The sequence below is a fragment of the Enoplosus armatus genome, chromosome 19 (assembly GCF_043641665.1).
Source record: "Enoplosus armatus isolate fEnoArm2 chromosome 19, fEnoArm2.hap1, whole genome shotgun sequence".
Lineage (NCBI taxonomy): Eukaryota > Metazoa > Chordata > Actinopteri > Centrarchiformes > Enoplosidae > Enoplosus > Enoplosus armatus.
Genome location: NC_092198.1, coordinates 19,855,635 through 19,871,681, shown reverse-complemented (window position 1 = coordinate 19,871,681; position 16,047 = coordinate 19,855,635). Strand labels below are relative to the sequence as shown.

The 16,047-nt window shown below is 42.0% G+C and overlaps 1 protein-coding gene across 1 annotated transcript; it reads right to left on the bottom strand.

The window, feature by feature from the left end:
- Positions 1 to 5,901: 5,901 nt before the first annotated feature.
- Positions 5,902 to 9,485, bottom strand: LOC139302374 (12-(S)-hydroxy-5,8,10,14-eicosatetraenoic acid receptor-like). The gene is made up of 3 exons (XM_070926054.1): positions 9,037 to 9,485; positions 7,899 to 8,304; positions 5,902 to 7,615 (listed from the first exon to the last, which is right to left on the bottom strand). The coding sequence occupies exons 1-3, from the start codon at positions 9,189 to 9,191 to the stop codon at positions 7,157 to 7,159; spliced, it is 1,020 nt and encodes a 339-aa protein (XP_070782155.1). The 5' UTR covers positions 9,192 to 9,485; the 3' UTR covers positions 5,902 to 7,156.
- Positions 9,486 to 16,047: the final 6,562 nt, after the last annotated feature.

Below are 16,047 nucleotides of genomic sequence, written 5' to 3'. Positions count from 1 at the left end.
TTTCCCGACTTGTAAGTGCTGTTTGAATCCACACTCGCTGCACCATGCGTATCCGTTTTGAAAGAGAATTAAGAGAAAGTACAGGAAATGATCCTCTGGAATGTCTTTTTAGGCTTGCAGGTCACTTGAAGCAGGATTTAGGCACCAACTCTCAGCCCACGAGAGGTGGAGAAAATGGCAGCACTGAGATTTACAAGAACAAGTGTGAATTTAATAAATTCTGGATTCTGCAAGTACAAAGCCGGCTTGATGTAATGGGTTTGATGGAAGTATTCTCTCTGTGCTGCCTTAGCTACCTGGATGCTTTAAACTTTGTAATATTTCTAGCATTTTCTCTCGCCGCGGACGAGACGAAAAGGAGATTTTGCGATGATTAAAAATGCATTCGTATGTTTGTGTGTGCTCGTTTGTGGCGTGGTGTGTGTGTGTGTGTGTGTGTGTGTGTGTGTGTGTGTGTGTGTGTGTGTGTGTGTGTTGTGTTTTGGGGCAGGATTTTGGATGACCTCCTTCCTCTGATCTTTGCCTGAAGTAATGTTCCAGTCCGTGACTCATCTGTCATCGCTGTTAATCCGCATGCATGTGTGTTTGTACAGCACATGTGTGTTTTGATGGTACGGCACACAACACACACACACCAGCAGGAGGAGAGTGCGTTCGGTGCCAGGCCCTCCAAAGCTTGGCATTGCCATCACAGAGTGGGGGGAGGAAAAAAAAAAAAAAAGGAAGAGAGGGAAGAGATCAGTCTCTTTGGGAATGGCTGAGCGCCATCTTGGATCCGGCCTGCGTTGGATCGCCTCCATGATGCAGGCTGCAGGACCGCGGCTCGGCCGGCTTTTCCAGGCCAAAATCTGACCACTATTTTTGAAATGAAGCTGATGAAGGCTGCGATTTTTGTGCTAATGTGAAATATATGACAATTTGTCATTTTTGTTGTAAGTAAAAGGCAAAGGTAATAGTTCACGTTTGCTCCTTTAATCTTTGTCAAGGTGGGGTTTTTTTTTTGTTAATGGAAAAAAACATCTTTCAGAAACTAAAACAAATGTGCGGTCAAAGAGATTGCACTACGCCGTATATCCATCATATCATGTGAGACTGACACCAGCTGGACTGGATCCCATTTTAATATAAGGGCAATATTGGTTCAATATATATATATATATATATATATATATATATAGCCGTGTGACCCCACACAGAAAAATCAACCCTTTTGTTCTTTCAGGGTTTGTGCTTGTGTAAAGAACAACAACAACAATAAGAGCCCAGTGACTGGTCAGAATAAAAGTTGGTGAGATGGTTTCGTCGCACTCGCCAGCTTTCTCTCACGACAGCGCATTTCCACCTTCTCACAAATCTGAGAAGCGACCCCCGATGCCTTTCATGTAATTGCTGGGCAGTATTCAGACAATGACCTGCAAGATGTGACGAATGGTAAAGGTTCTGGGATATGATGACGGTGTGTGTGTGTGTGTTGAGATCCCTTCCACAGAAGGGTTCACATAATCATTTAACCCATTTTGGTCTTTGAGACACTGCGAGGCCATGGTGTCCTTGAATAATGTCTGTCCACTTCTTTTTTTTTTTTAGGGACTTGAAGACAGCAAAAAGAACAACGTATTCCCCTTTTGTTGACTTTGTATTTTTTTGGCACCCACCAAAGTGTGTCCGTATTGAAAATGGTCATGTACTGAAACCTGCCATTAATATCTAGTTCATTCATTCATAGTCTCTTGACTGTTTTATTTCAGCAAAAAATAAAATAAAATAAATAAAAATCAGGTTTATCTATTTGTCATTGGAGAAGTTCGGCTTCTTTGATTGTGAACACCATCGCTTGTCCCCATTTAACACCAGGCCTGTTTCTGAATCTGTCCCTGGTTAGAACACATGGCGATGCTGCCATCATGTGGTACATCCAAGCTATGAGAGCACGAAACCAACACACAGGATTTGGGGCAGTTCAGGTGTCGTAAGAATGATGTTCTACTAATGCACCAATGGGGACTATACCATGTTGCCATAACAAGTCCATTTCCTAGTACAAAAAAAATGTAAAATAGAAGACCCCAGGTATGTCTGTGTTTTGCACAGCACTGAGGGGAAATAGGCTGCTTACACCAATAGCTTTATTTTCTTTATATTCTTTATTTATAAAGGTCTTACCGGAAGTCTGTTGTATCGCCACCTTTACATCTCCTGCGAGCCAAAAGCAACCGAGGCATCTACTTTAACACTGGTTGAATCTCAATGAAGGCTATTCAAATCTGTGTATTACAGAGCGTTGTCTATATTTAGCGTAGCTCGTTTTATGGTGACGTAACGCACGTGTTGTGGTGACGTTGTGAGTTGATGATGTTGCCCGGTAACCGTAGGGACAGTAAACGTCACCTCAACGGCAACTCCACTCAGCTTGACCCAAGGACCAAAGGTAACGTCGACGTTTTAATAAAATGTACAAAAAAAAAAAAAAAATGTCATCAGTCGCTTCTCGAGACCTTGACTCTCCTGAGGGAAGAAATTACAAGTTTGTTCGTTTATTCATTTCAAACTGTCGGTTGAAAGTTTTAGGGCGCATTCATTTTTTCAATGCAATTTCAACTTTTATTCCGGTCCCGTGTCCGTTCCCCCCCCCCTTCAGATAACGTTAGTGTTTCCTTGCCGTGTTGGGGCTTACATTAGCTCGTGGTTTGGCATTAGCGCAGATAGCTAAGTGGCTAGTGTGAGGTTCGGTCCCGGTTAAGGTAAGGGGCAACCGACTTTGACGCAACCCTGGCAGCGCCAAGTTTAACATAAAGGTTAAAGTATTTTGATACATGAAATGACAGTACAGTAAATATCTTAATTTTTTTTTTGTTTAAATGTGGTTTGGTGTAGTTGAACTTGAACGGCAGGGCAGACTTTTGGATTAATTATGAACGCTAATACAAATACACTTAACCTTTTCAACCTGTGTTCCTATTTGCTAGCTATTATCAGCACCAAGAGTGCCATACATTGCCAAATCTAAAATAAAACAATAGAAAGATATAGCTATATGTATTTCTTATGTGTAACATATGCGTATTATACACATATGAAGGAGGAGATAAGGGAGATATCAGGTCAGTTGGGCCCGCTGGCGGTTAATCTTAAAAGAAGAGGAGGCGGAACGGAAGACATTTATGGCGGCCATCTTAGTTCGGTATAGAAAACGTAGCAACACGGAAAACTAATTTTAAATCTTTATTGTGCTGCAGACCTGATAGCTTTGCTCTAGTTAAGACAGGACGTCTTTCATAAAATCTAAAAATGTCTTTATAACAGCGGCGAGTTTGGTCAACAGCCCCAGGAGGTTTCAGATTTTAACTATTGTTGTATCTTGTCTCAAAAACAACATGTCTATGCTAGCTGTTAGCTTTGTCACTCAAATGTCATAATTAGGGCAAAGGTACTTACAACTCACCCGTGGCTCAAACCTCACTGGTAACTTTTGCCAGTGAGATTTGAGTCACGCTCATGTAAAAATTAGGAATTCATGGGAGGCAAACGCTGGAGTTTGATTGTTCATTATAGCTAACTTTCCAGCTAGCATCTGCTCCGCCTCGGTATCGTTATTGGTTTTCTGCTTTTGCTCTTTGAGTAGCAGAAACATGGTACTGCAATCTTCTGTTTATTCTAAAGTGAATTGGTATCTAACAACACACCAACTTCACCCAGTTCATTGTCATCCTAACACAGATGAAATTATTTTTATTTTTGTTAGCATTCACCAACATATCCCACAGTTTTAGCCATTATTGGAATCTGTTGAAACCACATTGGGAGTTGTAATTGTTGAACACTAATAAATGTGTTGCTGTGAAGGCACTCATTTAACTGTCCTGACAGAAAACCCTTCAGCCTGTATATTCGCAGTTCCAATTGCTTTGTCCCACTTTTGAGAATGAGTCTCAAATGCTAACAAATATTATTTCAGGGCAGGGTAAGGCATTCGTCTCAGTAAAGTCAGAGCTATTTAGTTCAGTCTCATTGCACTGTGGCAATTTATGTTATTTATAATCCACTTGTAATACATTTTGCAGCTGGTGGAATTCCAATGAAGACAAGCTCAATATAAATGAGATTCCTACGAGCCAACGATGTCTGCCGAAATACCTATGGAGAGAACGTACGAGAGGACGTGCATACGCCCAAATCAGTCAGTTCAGCCTCCTGCGCCTATCCCACCCACTCCTGGAATCAGCAGGGTGGAGCACCAAGGGGACAGACGGGACCCGCTGGCCTTTCAGGGTGAACCAATGGCGGGCGAGACTCCCCCTTACCTTTCCTCTGCCGTGAGCCACGAGGATGCTATCCCCACTGGACAATACCAGCCAACTGCTGCCAACCTGGCTGCTGAAGACTTTCAGACCGTGCATCAGGCTAGGCAACGAGTAAATATTACTTTTCTGTCTTACACAAAATCTCAATGATCAAGAAAAAACATCCACTATAAAATATGTTCACACTGTAAAAAACAGCTATTGTGTGCGCATTAGCCTCAGTAAACTAGAATGCAATCCAAAACACATGTATTTTCATTAGGGGGGGTGCTGAAAAGTTAAGGACTACAAATAAAATGCCACCCGAAATGCCACATTTCTTTCGCTGTAGGCCTGCGTGGAGGTTCACACATATTATATTGAACATTGGTTCTTGTGCATCATTTGTATGTCCACAGGAGTCCACTGAATATCATAAGTTGTTATTTTTTATATTATTATTTGTAGTACCAGTGGTGGATCTCCAGGAGGAATTTTTCCTACAGTTCATGATGTGACGGGGAACTTTGACTTGATTTTGTATAAATATTGTATGATTCATTGTATGCAATACTGCTCCATGTAATCGGGCATGTTCACTTTTAGTTCAGTTCTACTTGCCACTGGATAGCACTGGAACATCAGATTATTGTTTCTCCTGTAAAGCATCTGGAACTCCTCATTGGAACATGTTCTGTTCTCTTCTAGTTCTTAAAGATTTGTCTGCTTGCAGGCTCCAGATCATCCGTGTGAGCTGGTTCAGCAGCAAATTGAGCAGATCCACAAGGTTCTACAGGAGCAGAGTAGACTGCTGACTCTACTCGGAACAGGTCGGTGTAGAACAGTGCGCGCTGTTGTTAAGGCTGGGATAACTCCTGTTTCTCCATCAACACTTATCTTAATGAGCTCAATTCCATACAACTGCTCTCAGTCTGCGGCTGAGACATGAAGCCATTACAAGCTTTAAAGAAGCAGACAGAGCATGGAGCCGATCTGCAAGGAAGGCGGCTGCAATAACACTGACTGATCAGTGTTTTCCTATGTTTGGGGTTTGTTTTGTCTTCTTTGCTCTGCTGTTGTTGTTGTTGCTGCTGCTGAGGCTGCTAGCCTCAACTTGACAGCCACCACCAGCTCTCCCGTCGCAACACCCACGCAGCCCGCTCAGATCAAAGGGTGCACACCTCAAAACCATCCAAACGTAATCATATTTTTCAACAAAATGAGGGGCTAATGCGTTTATACACAGGATGTCAGTGCTCTGATTTAGTTTAGTGCTGTATTTGACCTATTGGAGGATGACTTCATGTTCTAAGTGTGACTGGAGTGGTTGCTGAACAAACTGTAGCACCAAAGGGGTAGAAACAAGGATATGGTGGTATTGCTTTTTGTGCTTGTTACACCATTAGAAAAAAAAGAAGGTGGTCTTACAGACACAGCTTTGTGTGTTGGTGCGTTGCTCATTGCATATGTAGCAGTGGTCTCAATCTTGTTGTAATGTTTTTTGCTGAGAACACTCTGCTCTTGTAGACTCTTAAAGCTATAAAACTACCGTCATGCAGTTGTGTTTACTGTGTCACCTGTGTTTTGTGTATTTACAGCAGCAGTATACAAAGATCTTCAGTCAGTATCTCAGTTTTATACAGATAACTCCATTTTGATAATCAGCGTCACAAAATTGTATACAGTGGGAATGAGGAAAGTTTAAAACAGCCTTCCAGGTTTCTGTAATCAACTCAGGGTTGACATTTAAGCGGTTGTTGAACGTAACCTCTAAACACCAGAATGTAGACAGGCTTATAAAAGATTATAAAAGAGGCAATAACAGGAACAATTAGTTCCGCATTAGCTGTAGAGGAGTGCAAATGCAACCACAGAAAAAAAAAAAAAAAAAGCTTAATTGAAATGTAGATTTACATTTTTGAGTGATGTTACAAAACGTGGTGGAGTTCACAATAGGTTGCACTGAGGGTATTCCCCTGAAAGGACAGGCACAACTGGTTTGAGGTACTCATAATGAACACAAAGATATAGGGTTTCCTGAGTTACAAATGAGAGCTGTGCAAACACTGTAAGAGAAAACGTGCAGCATGGCAGGCTGTCACAAGTTTCTGTACAGTATGATGTGGGGGTTTTCTACACTGTTCTGCTGAGTACGTTGCAGTTATTGTGGGGGGGGGGGGGCATCATATGCAGTAAAATACAATCACGAGGGTAATGCCATATCATGTCAGCTCCTTAACACCAGGTTTTAAAAATAAATCCTTATAAATCAAAATGCCTTAATACTTTCAAGTAAATAATAATGTATAAAAAATATATATCTGAATTGTAATATTTTAAGCACGCAGCTGAAAAGTACATTTATATCTAACACATCTGTCTTACGATTTTACATTAGATCAGGAGGCAGCCACATGATATGAACCCATAGGAGTGGACCAGTACCTCACTTTTATACACGTCCCTGTTAACCCACTTAAAGCCCTGTGCTTCTCTGACCTCTCTGACTACTTTCTTGGACAAAGTGTGCATTTGTACATTAACATACGCCTCCAGATAAAGACGTGAGCACGTGCTGCGTTTAGGTTGATGATGGTTTGGCCAGATGGTGGCATGCCTGCAGATGACTAACTCTATGGAGGAAGAGTGATGCATCCAGTATGTCATCATCCTTTGTGTAAACGTCATTTTTCAATATTGCTCTACCCAACATTTTCAGAGAATAATGCTTATCTGCCAGAGAAGCTGAAAACATCTCTGTAGGTGGACCAGTAGCGGTTATGCTCCTGTATCTATGAGGCTGAGGTATAATGATAAATAAAGAGCCTGTGCTCCCTCACACATACTTTTCATTACAATATAGGAGGAAAAAATTATTATTTGTCTATTATCGGCAAAGAAATGGTTCTAGTTCCAGACGTTGTAGTTGTGGTTGTTCCCATGCCAAAGTCAGTATTTAGCAGTCTCTTCCGAAGAAACGTAGGGCAGAAGGTGGATACGTAAGCATCTTTAAACCCTGAGTTACAGAAGCAGTATACCAGCGGGTCCAGCAGGCAGTCAATGTAAGACAAAACCATGAGGCTGTCGTAGACCTGAACCACTATGTCCTCTGCAGCCTGCCACTGTCCCAGCCTGACGCTCAGCAGCACCGCTCTGGCTACAGCGCAAGGCAGGAAGCAGATGGAGAAGACAACTGCCACAGACATGACCACGCACACAGCTCTCCTCAGTTTGGCCTTTTCCCCCACCGTCTTCTTCCTCAGCCGGTTGACGATGCGCACTGTGCAGTAGACAAGGATGATGAAGGGGATGACGATCTGGGTGAAGAAGACAATCTTAAAAAAAATGAAAAGCGACTGTGAGTATGATGGCCCCGAACAGCAAAGTGACCTTCATATATCTACAGACAGCCGAGAGTTCATTATCTATACCCCTCACTCAAAGATTATTTTGACTGTCGACTTTATAGGAAGTCTGTGCGTAGGTATGAGGTTCTTATCAAGTGGTGAAAACGATTAGCTTCTCGTTGGGCACTGAGTATATATTGTCCACATGTCATAGGGAAATATTTTACAGCTTTGCCACTTCAAACTAAAGCTAATCCAAATAAAACAATACCTCTCTGAACGTGTCTGTCACATCGTGAAGGTGGGTCTCAAATTGACGGCCGTGGCTGTTGCAGCACTCAAAGGTCTTGACCATAGTGGGGATGGTGAGGGGCAGCAAGAGAAGCCAGATGACGATGGAGATTTGGGGAGATTTCTTCAGCACTTTGACGAAATTCCTCCGTCCAAGATGCACCACGTTGAAGTAGCGATCGATGGACAAGGTGATGAGGAAGGCGATGCTGGCCCCTCGGTTGAGAAACAGCATGAAGAGCATCGCCTTGCACGTCACGTCGTCCGAGCTGCGCCGGAGGCCGTGATGGTAATGGTAGGCCTTGACAGGAAGACAGGCCACCAGCAAGAAGTCCGCCACAACAATATTGAACAGGAAGGTGCTTTTGTTCTTCCAGAACTTGAACCTAAAGTTGAAGTAATTGACAAAACTGTGATTTGTTCCACTGACAGAGTTTATTTTGCATCAAGAATAAACATAATAGAAGCAGAAAAAAAAATCATCAACCTGATGCACTCTGCTTGATGTTCTATCCACAAGTTGATGCATGCGTTTAGTGTAGCAATGTGATGTTTATATTAGGTTGTTAGTATCTCATAATTGCCATCGGTTTTCTTTTTTTGCATTGTATATTTCAGTGGTGGAAATATACAATGGTGCCCCTGTGCATGCTGGGCCACCGGAGTGAGTCTAGTAGGATTTCTTCCCACAGCACTAGTGAAAATGCGTTGAATCAGATCTGAATCAAGACACAACTCGAACGGGTCACAGTGGCCGAGATGCTCACCGCCACTATGTGACCGTTTTAACAGTGGCATAGTTTCAGCTTTTGTCATCCACTTGATAGAAAACACTCGTTGTAGTGGATTAAAAAAAAGCGTGCTGTGCCATCGCCATGTCGACATGTGGTCTTATCGACTTTTTTTGAAGTCAAGGTTTGAATCAGAGAGGCCAAATTCCAGGAAATTCCCCACCAGCTGATGAGCCGTGCAAACATCAAATGACCAAGTCTTAGTATGACTTGATACATTGCAAAAATAGTTTCCATGACTTCTTGCTGACCACCTTAGTCGACATTTTACTTTTGAATACTTTTGGAAACTAGGGAAAAGGCAGTGATAGAGAGATTTCCTCCTACCTGAAGATGAAGGTGTAGAGGACCGACAGGTTGAGAGGCAGACCCAGCATGAACTCTCCAATCATCAGCCAGGAGAGGATTTCGTATGTGACTGGACTGGGCGCTTTGCAGTGGTCGATTGTTGAGTTTGTAGACATGTTTTGTTGGCTGAACATAACGGTGGTGGAAGTAGAAATAGGAGAAGCTGCAGTCAAAGCAGCAGAAGTCCTATCTGACCAAAGCAATAGGAAGAATAAGGGTTGAAGGTGTTTCTAGGCAGGCATCACAAGGTTAAATCAGTCGTCTGGAGGTGGTCGTAGCAGCCTCTGACCCAGAATCGTCTCTCCTCAGGCGCAGATCCCCCTTCTCACTGTGATCCGTCAAATTCAACAGTCCCCTTCTGAGAGCCTTACAGTGATTCTGGAGCTCTGTCAAGACTCGACTGACCGTGCCAAAACATGCTGAGGAAACGAGCACTGTACACAGCGCGTACACTCCAAAAAAAAACAAAAAAACAAAGGAGAGAGTATAGAGAGAAGGAGAGAAAACACCCTGTCTCAATAAGTCTGTCAGCCTTCTTATGTGTGAGGCTGCCTCCGATCGTTCAGAGGGGAAGAATTTATAGTCAGCTGGAGGTGTGGTTTAAAGAGAGAGGCCTGTCTGACTGCACAGCATGGAAGATGCTGGTTTCAGCCTCCCACTTTAAAATGCCGTGATGCAGCAAGCTTCGTGGCACTTGGATTATGCAGAAATTGATACTGTGATAAGAGAGGATGACTTGCCAAGTGCAGTTTCTGTATTATGCGCATTTAAGGGGTTTTCCCCAGCAGAATGGGGGGGAAATGCTTGTGAAATTCCTCAGGTGGCTGTCCGCTCGAAGCCATCACGCCTGCACACGTCTAGCTTTATGCTTGGATGTGATGACAGTAGGAGCGGGGAAAAACCTTGTCCCACAAGGAAAAAAGGACATCAAGTTCTGTCACTTTCGTTAAACCTATGGAAGGACGGAGAGCTTAAGAACAAAAAAAGATTGTATGGGAAATACTGTCCGTAGTACATGTTGTATATATTTATTTATTATGACGAAGCTGCGTTACATGCGTTAACAGAAAACAGCGCAGCAGGAAAATTATCCTGTATCCATGCTTGTGTATAGTCGTTGCTGGCTTGCCACTGGAGAAATTACAGTCTGGAGAAAGGCGAATTGTTTTAATTGAACAGGATTTCTTCGCTTGTCGTCTGTCGCGGGGAATCGTGTTTTTTTTTTTTTTTTTTTTTTTCATAACGTTATGATTCTCAGGCACATCACCTCGCATGACAAAGACACTCTGTCCCAGACGTGATGTAATATTGCACAAAAGAGCAATACCACATTACTTCTGCAACAGCACGCAGGTCTAAACACAGTGGGTGCATTTAGACATGTGGCCTCTTGCACCTCTGACCACAACTGTGAACATTTTCATCGATCATAGTCATTGCCACATTGCTTCTCTGCCAGAGATGCGTAAGTCACAGCTGTGCAAGGGAAGTACAAAAACAGATGCATAGTACAGATAAGAAAGCTAAGAATAATGTGGGTGAGAATTAAGGAAGTGTCCTCTTAGGTGGATCCATTTGCTTTACAAAAACTCATTGATAGCTTTGAATGCTGCAACATTTAAGAGAACTATGGTACTCTTCGTGGGAGAAAATTATAAAAACACTGTGCAAAATTAATCAACAATGTCATCAACACCACAAACTAATACTAAAACTTTTCATTTGTTTTCCACACAGAGAAAATACAACATGGCTGTTCAGCCTTGTATTCTCAGATAATTTCAGTTCTCTGTTCTTCTTAGTTATTGAGTTCTTTGTTTTCCACGTGATGAGTTTGATCTCATTGCTATGAATACCTCAGTTTATTATTTTATATGTGGTTTTTACATGATTTGCCCAGCCTCACTGATCCAAAACTCCTGTTTCAATGGGTTTCAAATCGTTTTCTGACATTCGGACACTGGGCGCAGCATCATTTAAGTTAAACAGTTCAATCAGGAGAGACAAGTGAATGAAGTAAAGGTAATTGTTTATTAAAACAGCTGATATGAGATAATTCAGGTCTTTGGCGCTGGGACTCCACGGGGAGATTTTTGTAATCGGGAGGCGACTTCCCTGAGCAGCAGCAAGATAAATCCCCCCATGGAGTCCAGACCCTGGTGGTGGTGGCTGATGTATCCGCAGAGACTGATGCAGTGATGGGAAAGTGGAGGGCTGTGCATAACAGGGGGAATGAATGGCAGGATAGTATGAGAAATAAACTAAGCCTACGCCTAAGCATGCAGAAGAGTAGTCTACCTGACCGAACCTTTGCTCGAGCTTCATTCGGCAACACTAAATGATCACATATAGGACTGTGCTGTACACAAGTCCACTGGCGACACACGAGCAGGCTTGTCCATATGGTTGTCAGTTCCAATTCGGACCATGTAGCTAAGTCTACTTGCTCTGCTTTCACGCCAAAGTCTGACATTGCTCTGATCGAGACCCTTATTGCACTGCCCTGATCTTCTGTTAAGCTTTGAGGTTGAACCACATTTGGAAAATAAGAAGTTAATGCGCCAACATCAGTATAGAATAGAAGGAAGGAGAAGTTCAACCTGTGCGTTGAGTTATGCATTGCTACTCTTCAGTCTAGCAGGACTTAGAGGTAAAAAGTCTCAAGTGTGGGCGAAAATATCTACCTTGAGCAAGCTGCACTTGTGCAACCGTGTGTGACTGTTGAAAGGAGAACCACGCAGGCTCAACTGCTGTAGTCAGGTTGGCGTGTAGGCAAGAGAAAATGTGATGTACCTCCATAACGTGCATACAGAGCTGTTCAGATAAGACGCCCATAAGAAGTTATCTTTTCTTCATTTCGAGCAGCTACCCTCCAACAAACTACGGCTTCATTTCTGCCTCTGTGATTTCCAGATCAGGTCTTGGTAGTAAGCCACTGACTTATTCTTAACTATCTTGTTTAAAGCACCAGTAATGATGATGATGGTATACAGACGCTTGTTTACTTTGTCCGCACTTAGAGTAAGGTGCTCTGGAGGACATGTCCCTTAGATTTAGTGTAATCGGTATCGGTGGAAATGCCAAGGAGCATTTCTGGGTAGTGGTTCAGACTCCCCCCCACCCCCACCCCCACACACACACACACACACCAGATCATAGAAATTAAACACGTTGTTTCACAATCTCATCTGCCTCTCTCTCCTACTCTCCCCTTATCTCCGTCTCAGTCTCGGTTGAAGGGCTGATGTTTCCTGCCTGTGTGCCTTTGCGGTGGATTGGCGTACCGCCTGCGCAGGCTGCCATGAGCGCTGAGAAGGTTGGTACTTGGTACACGACTGATGAGGTGCTTCCTTCGAGTCAGGGCTCCTTTTAAAACTAGTAGAGTCACCAAACTTTCTACATTTTTACGGAAAATAGGTTGGAAAGAAAGTTAGGTCCACTCAGTTCTACCTATTTTGATAGACAAACAACCAGTTTTAAGCCATATACTAACAATCTTTGAGTCAGATTCTTTTGCATTTTAGGTAGCATGGTTTTATTTAATTCTGTTATGTACTGCATTCCTACACTCTTGTGTAACGCGAAATGGGTCAGTCACAGTGATGAACTGCACTAATTTGCCAGCACTAAACAGCCGACAGACAGAGTAAAACTAACCAGACCAGAGCTGAAGCATGCGTGAATATAGAACTTTTATTGATCAGGTGGCCAGAAACACGACTCCAAATAAGTGATAATTCTGTTCTCTGCCTGCTGGGTGTGGAAATGGTCAACTGTTTGCCAACGTGTTGGTCATAATAACACATAAATGTGAAAAGTGTCTTGTCAGATTAACCAGATTTTCTTATGAGACGTCTTTTTAAGATCCTTCCATGCCTTTCTATGTAGACATAACAAAACATAATTCTATCACTCCAACAACTCTAAAAACCGGTCTATCTACTCTATTCTCCTTGAACCCCTGCCGAAACGTCTTATCATGTCATCTTTTCCCCTTCACATGCTGCCTCTCATTCTCACCCCTGTCCTGCGTGGGCCCCCGACAGCTCCCAGTCCTCCCAGCGTCATCTCCTCCACCATTTCGACGGAAGCCAGAGGATGAATCTGTCCCCACATGTCCCAGCCAGGGTAAGAACTGGCCACTGCCTCCCGAAACCGTATCGACACTACTTGCTTATCTTATCTGACTCGGATTTCATGTTAACATGTTATGACAGAGCCCTGTTGTGTGGATGATTTGAAAAGTGATGATAAATGGACTGAAAGCAAATAAACCATAGATTGAATTTGAAGTAAAAAATCTGTCAGCTGTATTAGCCAAAATCAACCAAAGAGGGGATTTATTCAACTGAAATCATTAAACTGGATTACAATTTTGTATCCAGTGTATTGTATGTGATTATAATACAGCCAAAATACAAATTAAAGTTCAATAATATCAACTATTAATGGTACTTTTCAGACACAATAGGGCCAGGAATCAAAACCACACCCACTCCTTATCCCAGAACAGAAGTTTCAGGATTGCTCAAATGCATGTTGACTCATATCTGACCTTTCATGGGAATGTTTGTGTGTGACAGCTGAGATATGCTGCCGGATACAGAGCTCGTAGTTGGAGTTAAAACCGTTAAGTGAATTTACGGCAAGTGACGTGAAGATGTTTCAGGTTTTTCATCAACATCAGTTTCTCACCAGACGGAAGACGAAGGACCACGCAGCTGAAATGTACTCAAAAGATAAAAATATATTTACACATTCACATATTGCAGCAGTAGTAAAAACACATACAAGACAAGGCACATAGTATTCACACAATGCCACATGTAAAACAGAGTTATATCCCTGCTCTATTGTACATTTCTGTTACCAGAATGACACACATTCCTATTGACAACGTCACTCAATACAGTGATGGTTATCATGACTTGGGGGGATGATATCTAAAGCATTTACCGGGACGCTAGCAGTATAAAAAAAAAATGTATAATGTTAACATATCATGTAAATGTCTTACGTGTCACTAATCATCAGAATTCAGAAGATGTTCGCTCACATAATTCCTTCTATAAAAACAGAAACTGAATCTGTACTTTTACAATTAGTGACAGTACACGAGAGGCATTGGAGGCCACAAAAAAAGGGCCATGTCCTACTTGTAACTGGGCTGATTTATGCGTATATTTTATACTTTATCAATGCGGATACGACATTAAACACTGCAGGGTGTCAAAATGTTGTTTGCTCGTAAACACTGACATTGTCTTGTTTAAGGTCATACTATATATGGCCTGTGTATGGCATGGCTTCCTCTATTTACTCAGTAAATATTTCTTGTTTTCGTACACTCAAGAGTTAAACATAATCAGCTGAGCAGATGTGACATTTGCAGAGCCAAATATTTTCGCTCACATTTTCACATGTTGACTTATTTAAATCATGGAGCCACGTTACAGAAAGGCATTTAGATCCGCTACAAAGCCGTAGAGCTAAAGATCTTCTTCCCCTCAGTACTTAGATTTTTTAATAAATTCAATTTGACAAGAACGTTGCCTAATATCCCGCAGCACGTGTCTAATTATATTGCTGCAGCGTTTCACCATTTCAGACAGTGCTGTGACAAATACATAGCAATGACTTATTATGTGATACACAATGATGCTTCTTTAACACACAGATGAGTAAAAGCACACGCACTTAAACCCAGAATCACCAGACCCAGCTGGTTGATTACTTAAATGAGTAAGCCATCTATTTATAGCCAGACAGTGAACAACAGACCCTCAGACTCGTTTTGCTATTACTACTGATGATATCATCCAGGTGACTTGTGTGAATAAGTCTGGGTGAAGTATTTTGTTTTGTCTGGTTGAAGGCATGATTCATTGTATGGGGTGTTCAGAGGAATTTTACATTTTTGCGGCATTTTGTGCGCTGGATGAATAATTGTCACAGTGGGATCGTAAATCACAGTGTTCATGAAGAGGTCCTCAACATAATGAAGGACAGTTAACTGTAATTGTGTTCTAAATTTATTTACAAGAAAGTATCCCAGACTGAAAATATGTACAATGTCTCTCTCTACATACAGTATAAACTTCAGTTATGAAATTCAAAATATTAAATCAACATTAATGATCAGCTTCCTGTATGGGCCTTTAGGATTTAGGAAGTCTTATGTAATAGCGGACTGGCCATGGCCTAATATGCATCTATTTTGGGGTCAGTTACATGCGCACATTTAATACCGCTGCCGCAGGAATCCATATCAGTGAATACTGTCTGATGATTTCTGGAAAACCTTTCAGTTCCTTTTAGTTTGAAATGTCTCACCATCTACAGGTTCATAGGAAATCAATTTGACGACACATTCGGGTGACATGGTTGTATTTTCTGAGCCTTAATTAATGGCATTAAACACTATAGTTTGTTTGACTGTGGAAGCTTCGATGAAGGTTGTGTTGGTAAAGTTTGACAGATAAGATTCCTGTTCTTTTTTTTGGCCTCGGAGACTTGAAAGGAATCTTTCATGGTCATAACTAGTCATTCCGCTGTCCAAGACTAACAGAAAAACAGATGTGCATACTTTAGCTGAGGGGCATTCCCCTTAAAAAACCCTCATGTTTCACCAAATAAAATCCACAAACATTATTATATTCTAAACTATTATGAGACTATTTCACCTGTTGAGTCACTACTGGGGTATATCTACAATGCTGAAGAACACATCCCTCCTATTTACATATGTACCTCTATATATTTCTATTTAAGAATCAATAGAAAATAGAAACTTAATAATTACTGTAGGTCTTGTCTTCATAGCGCACTTAACCTTCAGAGTCCTCTTTCATAAAGTAGGCACAGTTTTGGGGCACACTGTCAGTCTCAGGTAGTATCCTGTTGGGTTGTACTGGTGTCACCACACAGAGAAACAACACAGTACAGTACAGTACTGTACAGTAGCCATCCATCCTCCGTTTGCCATGAACT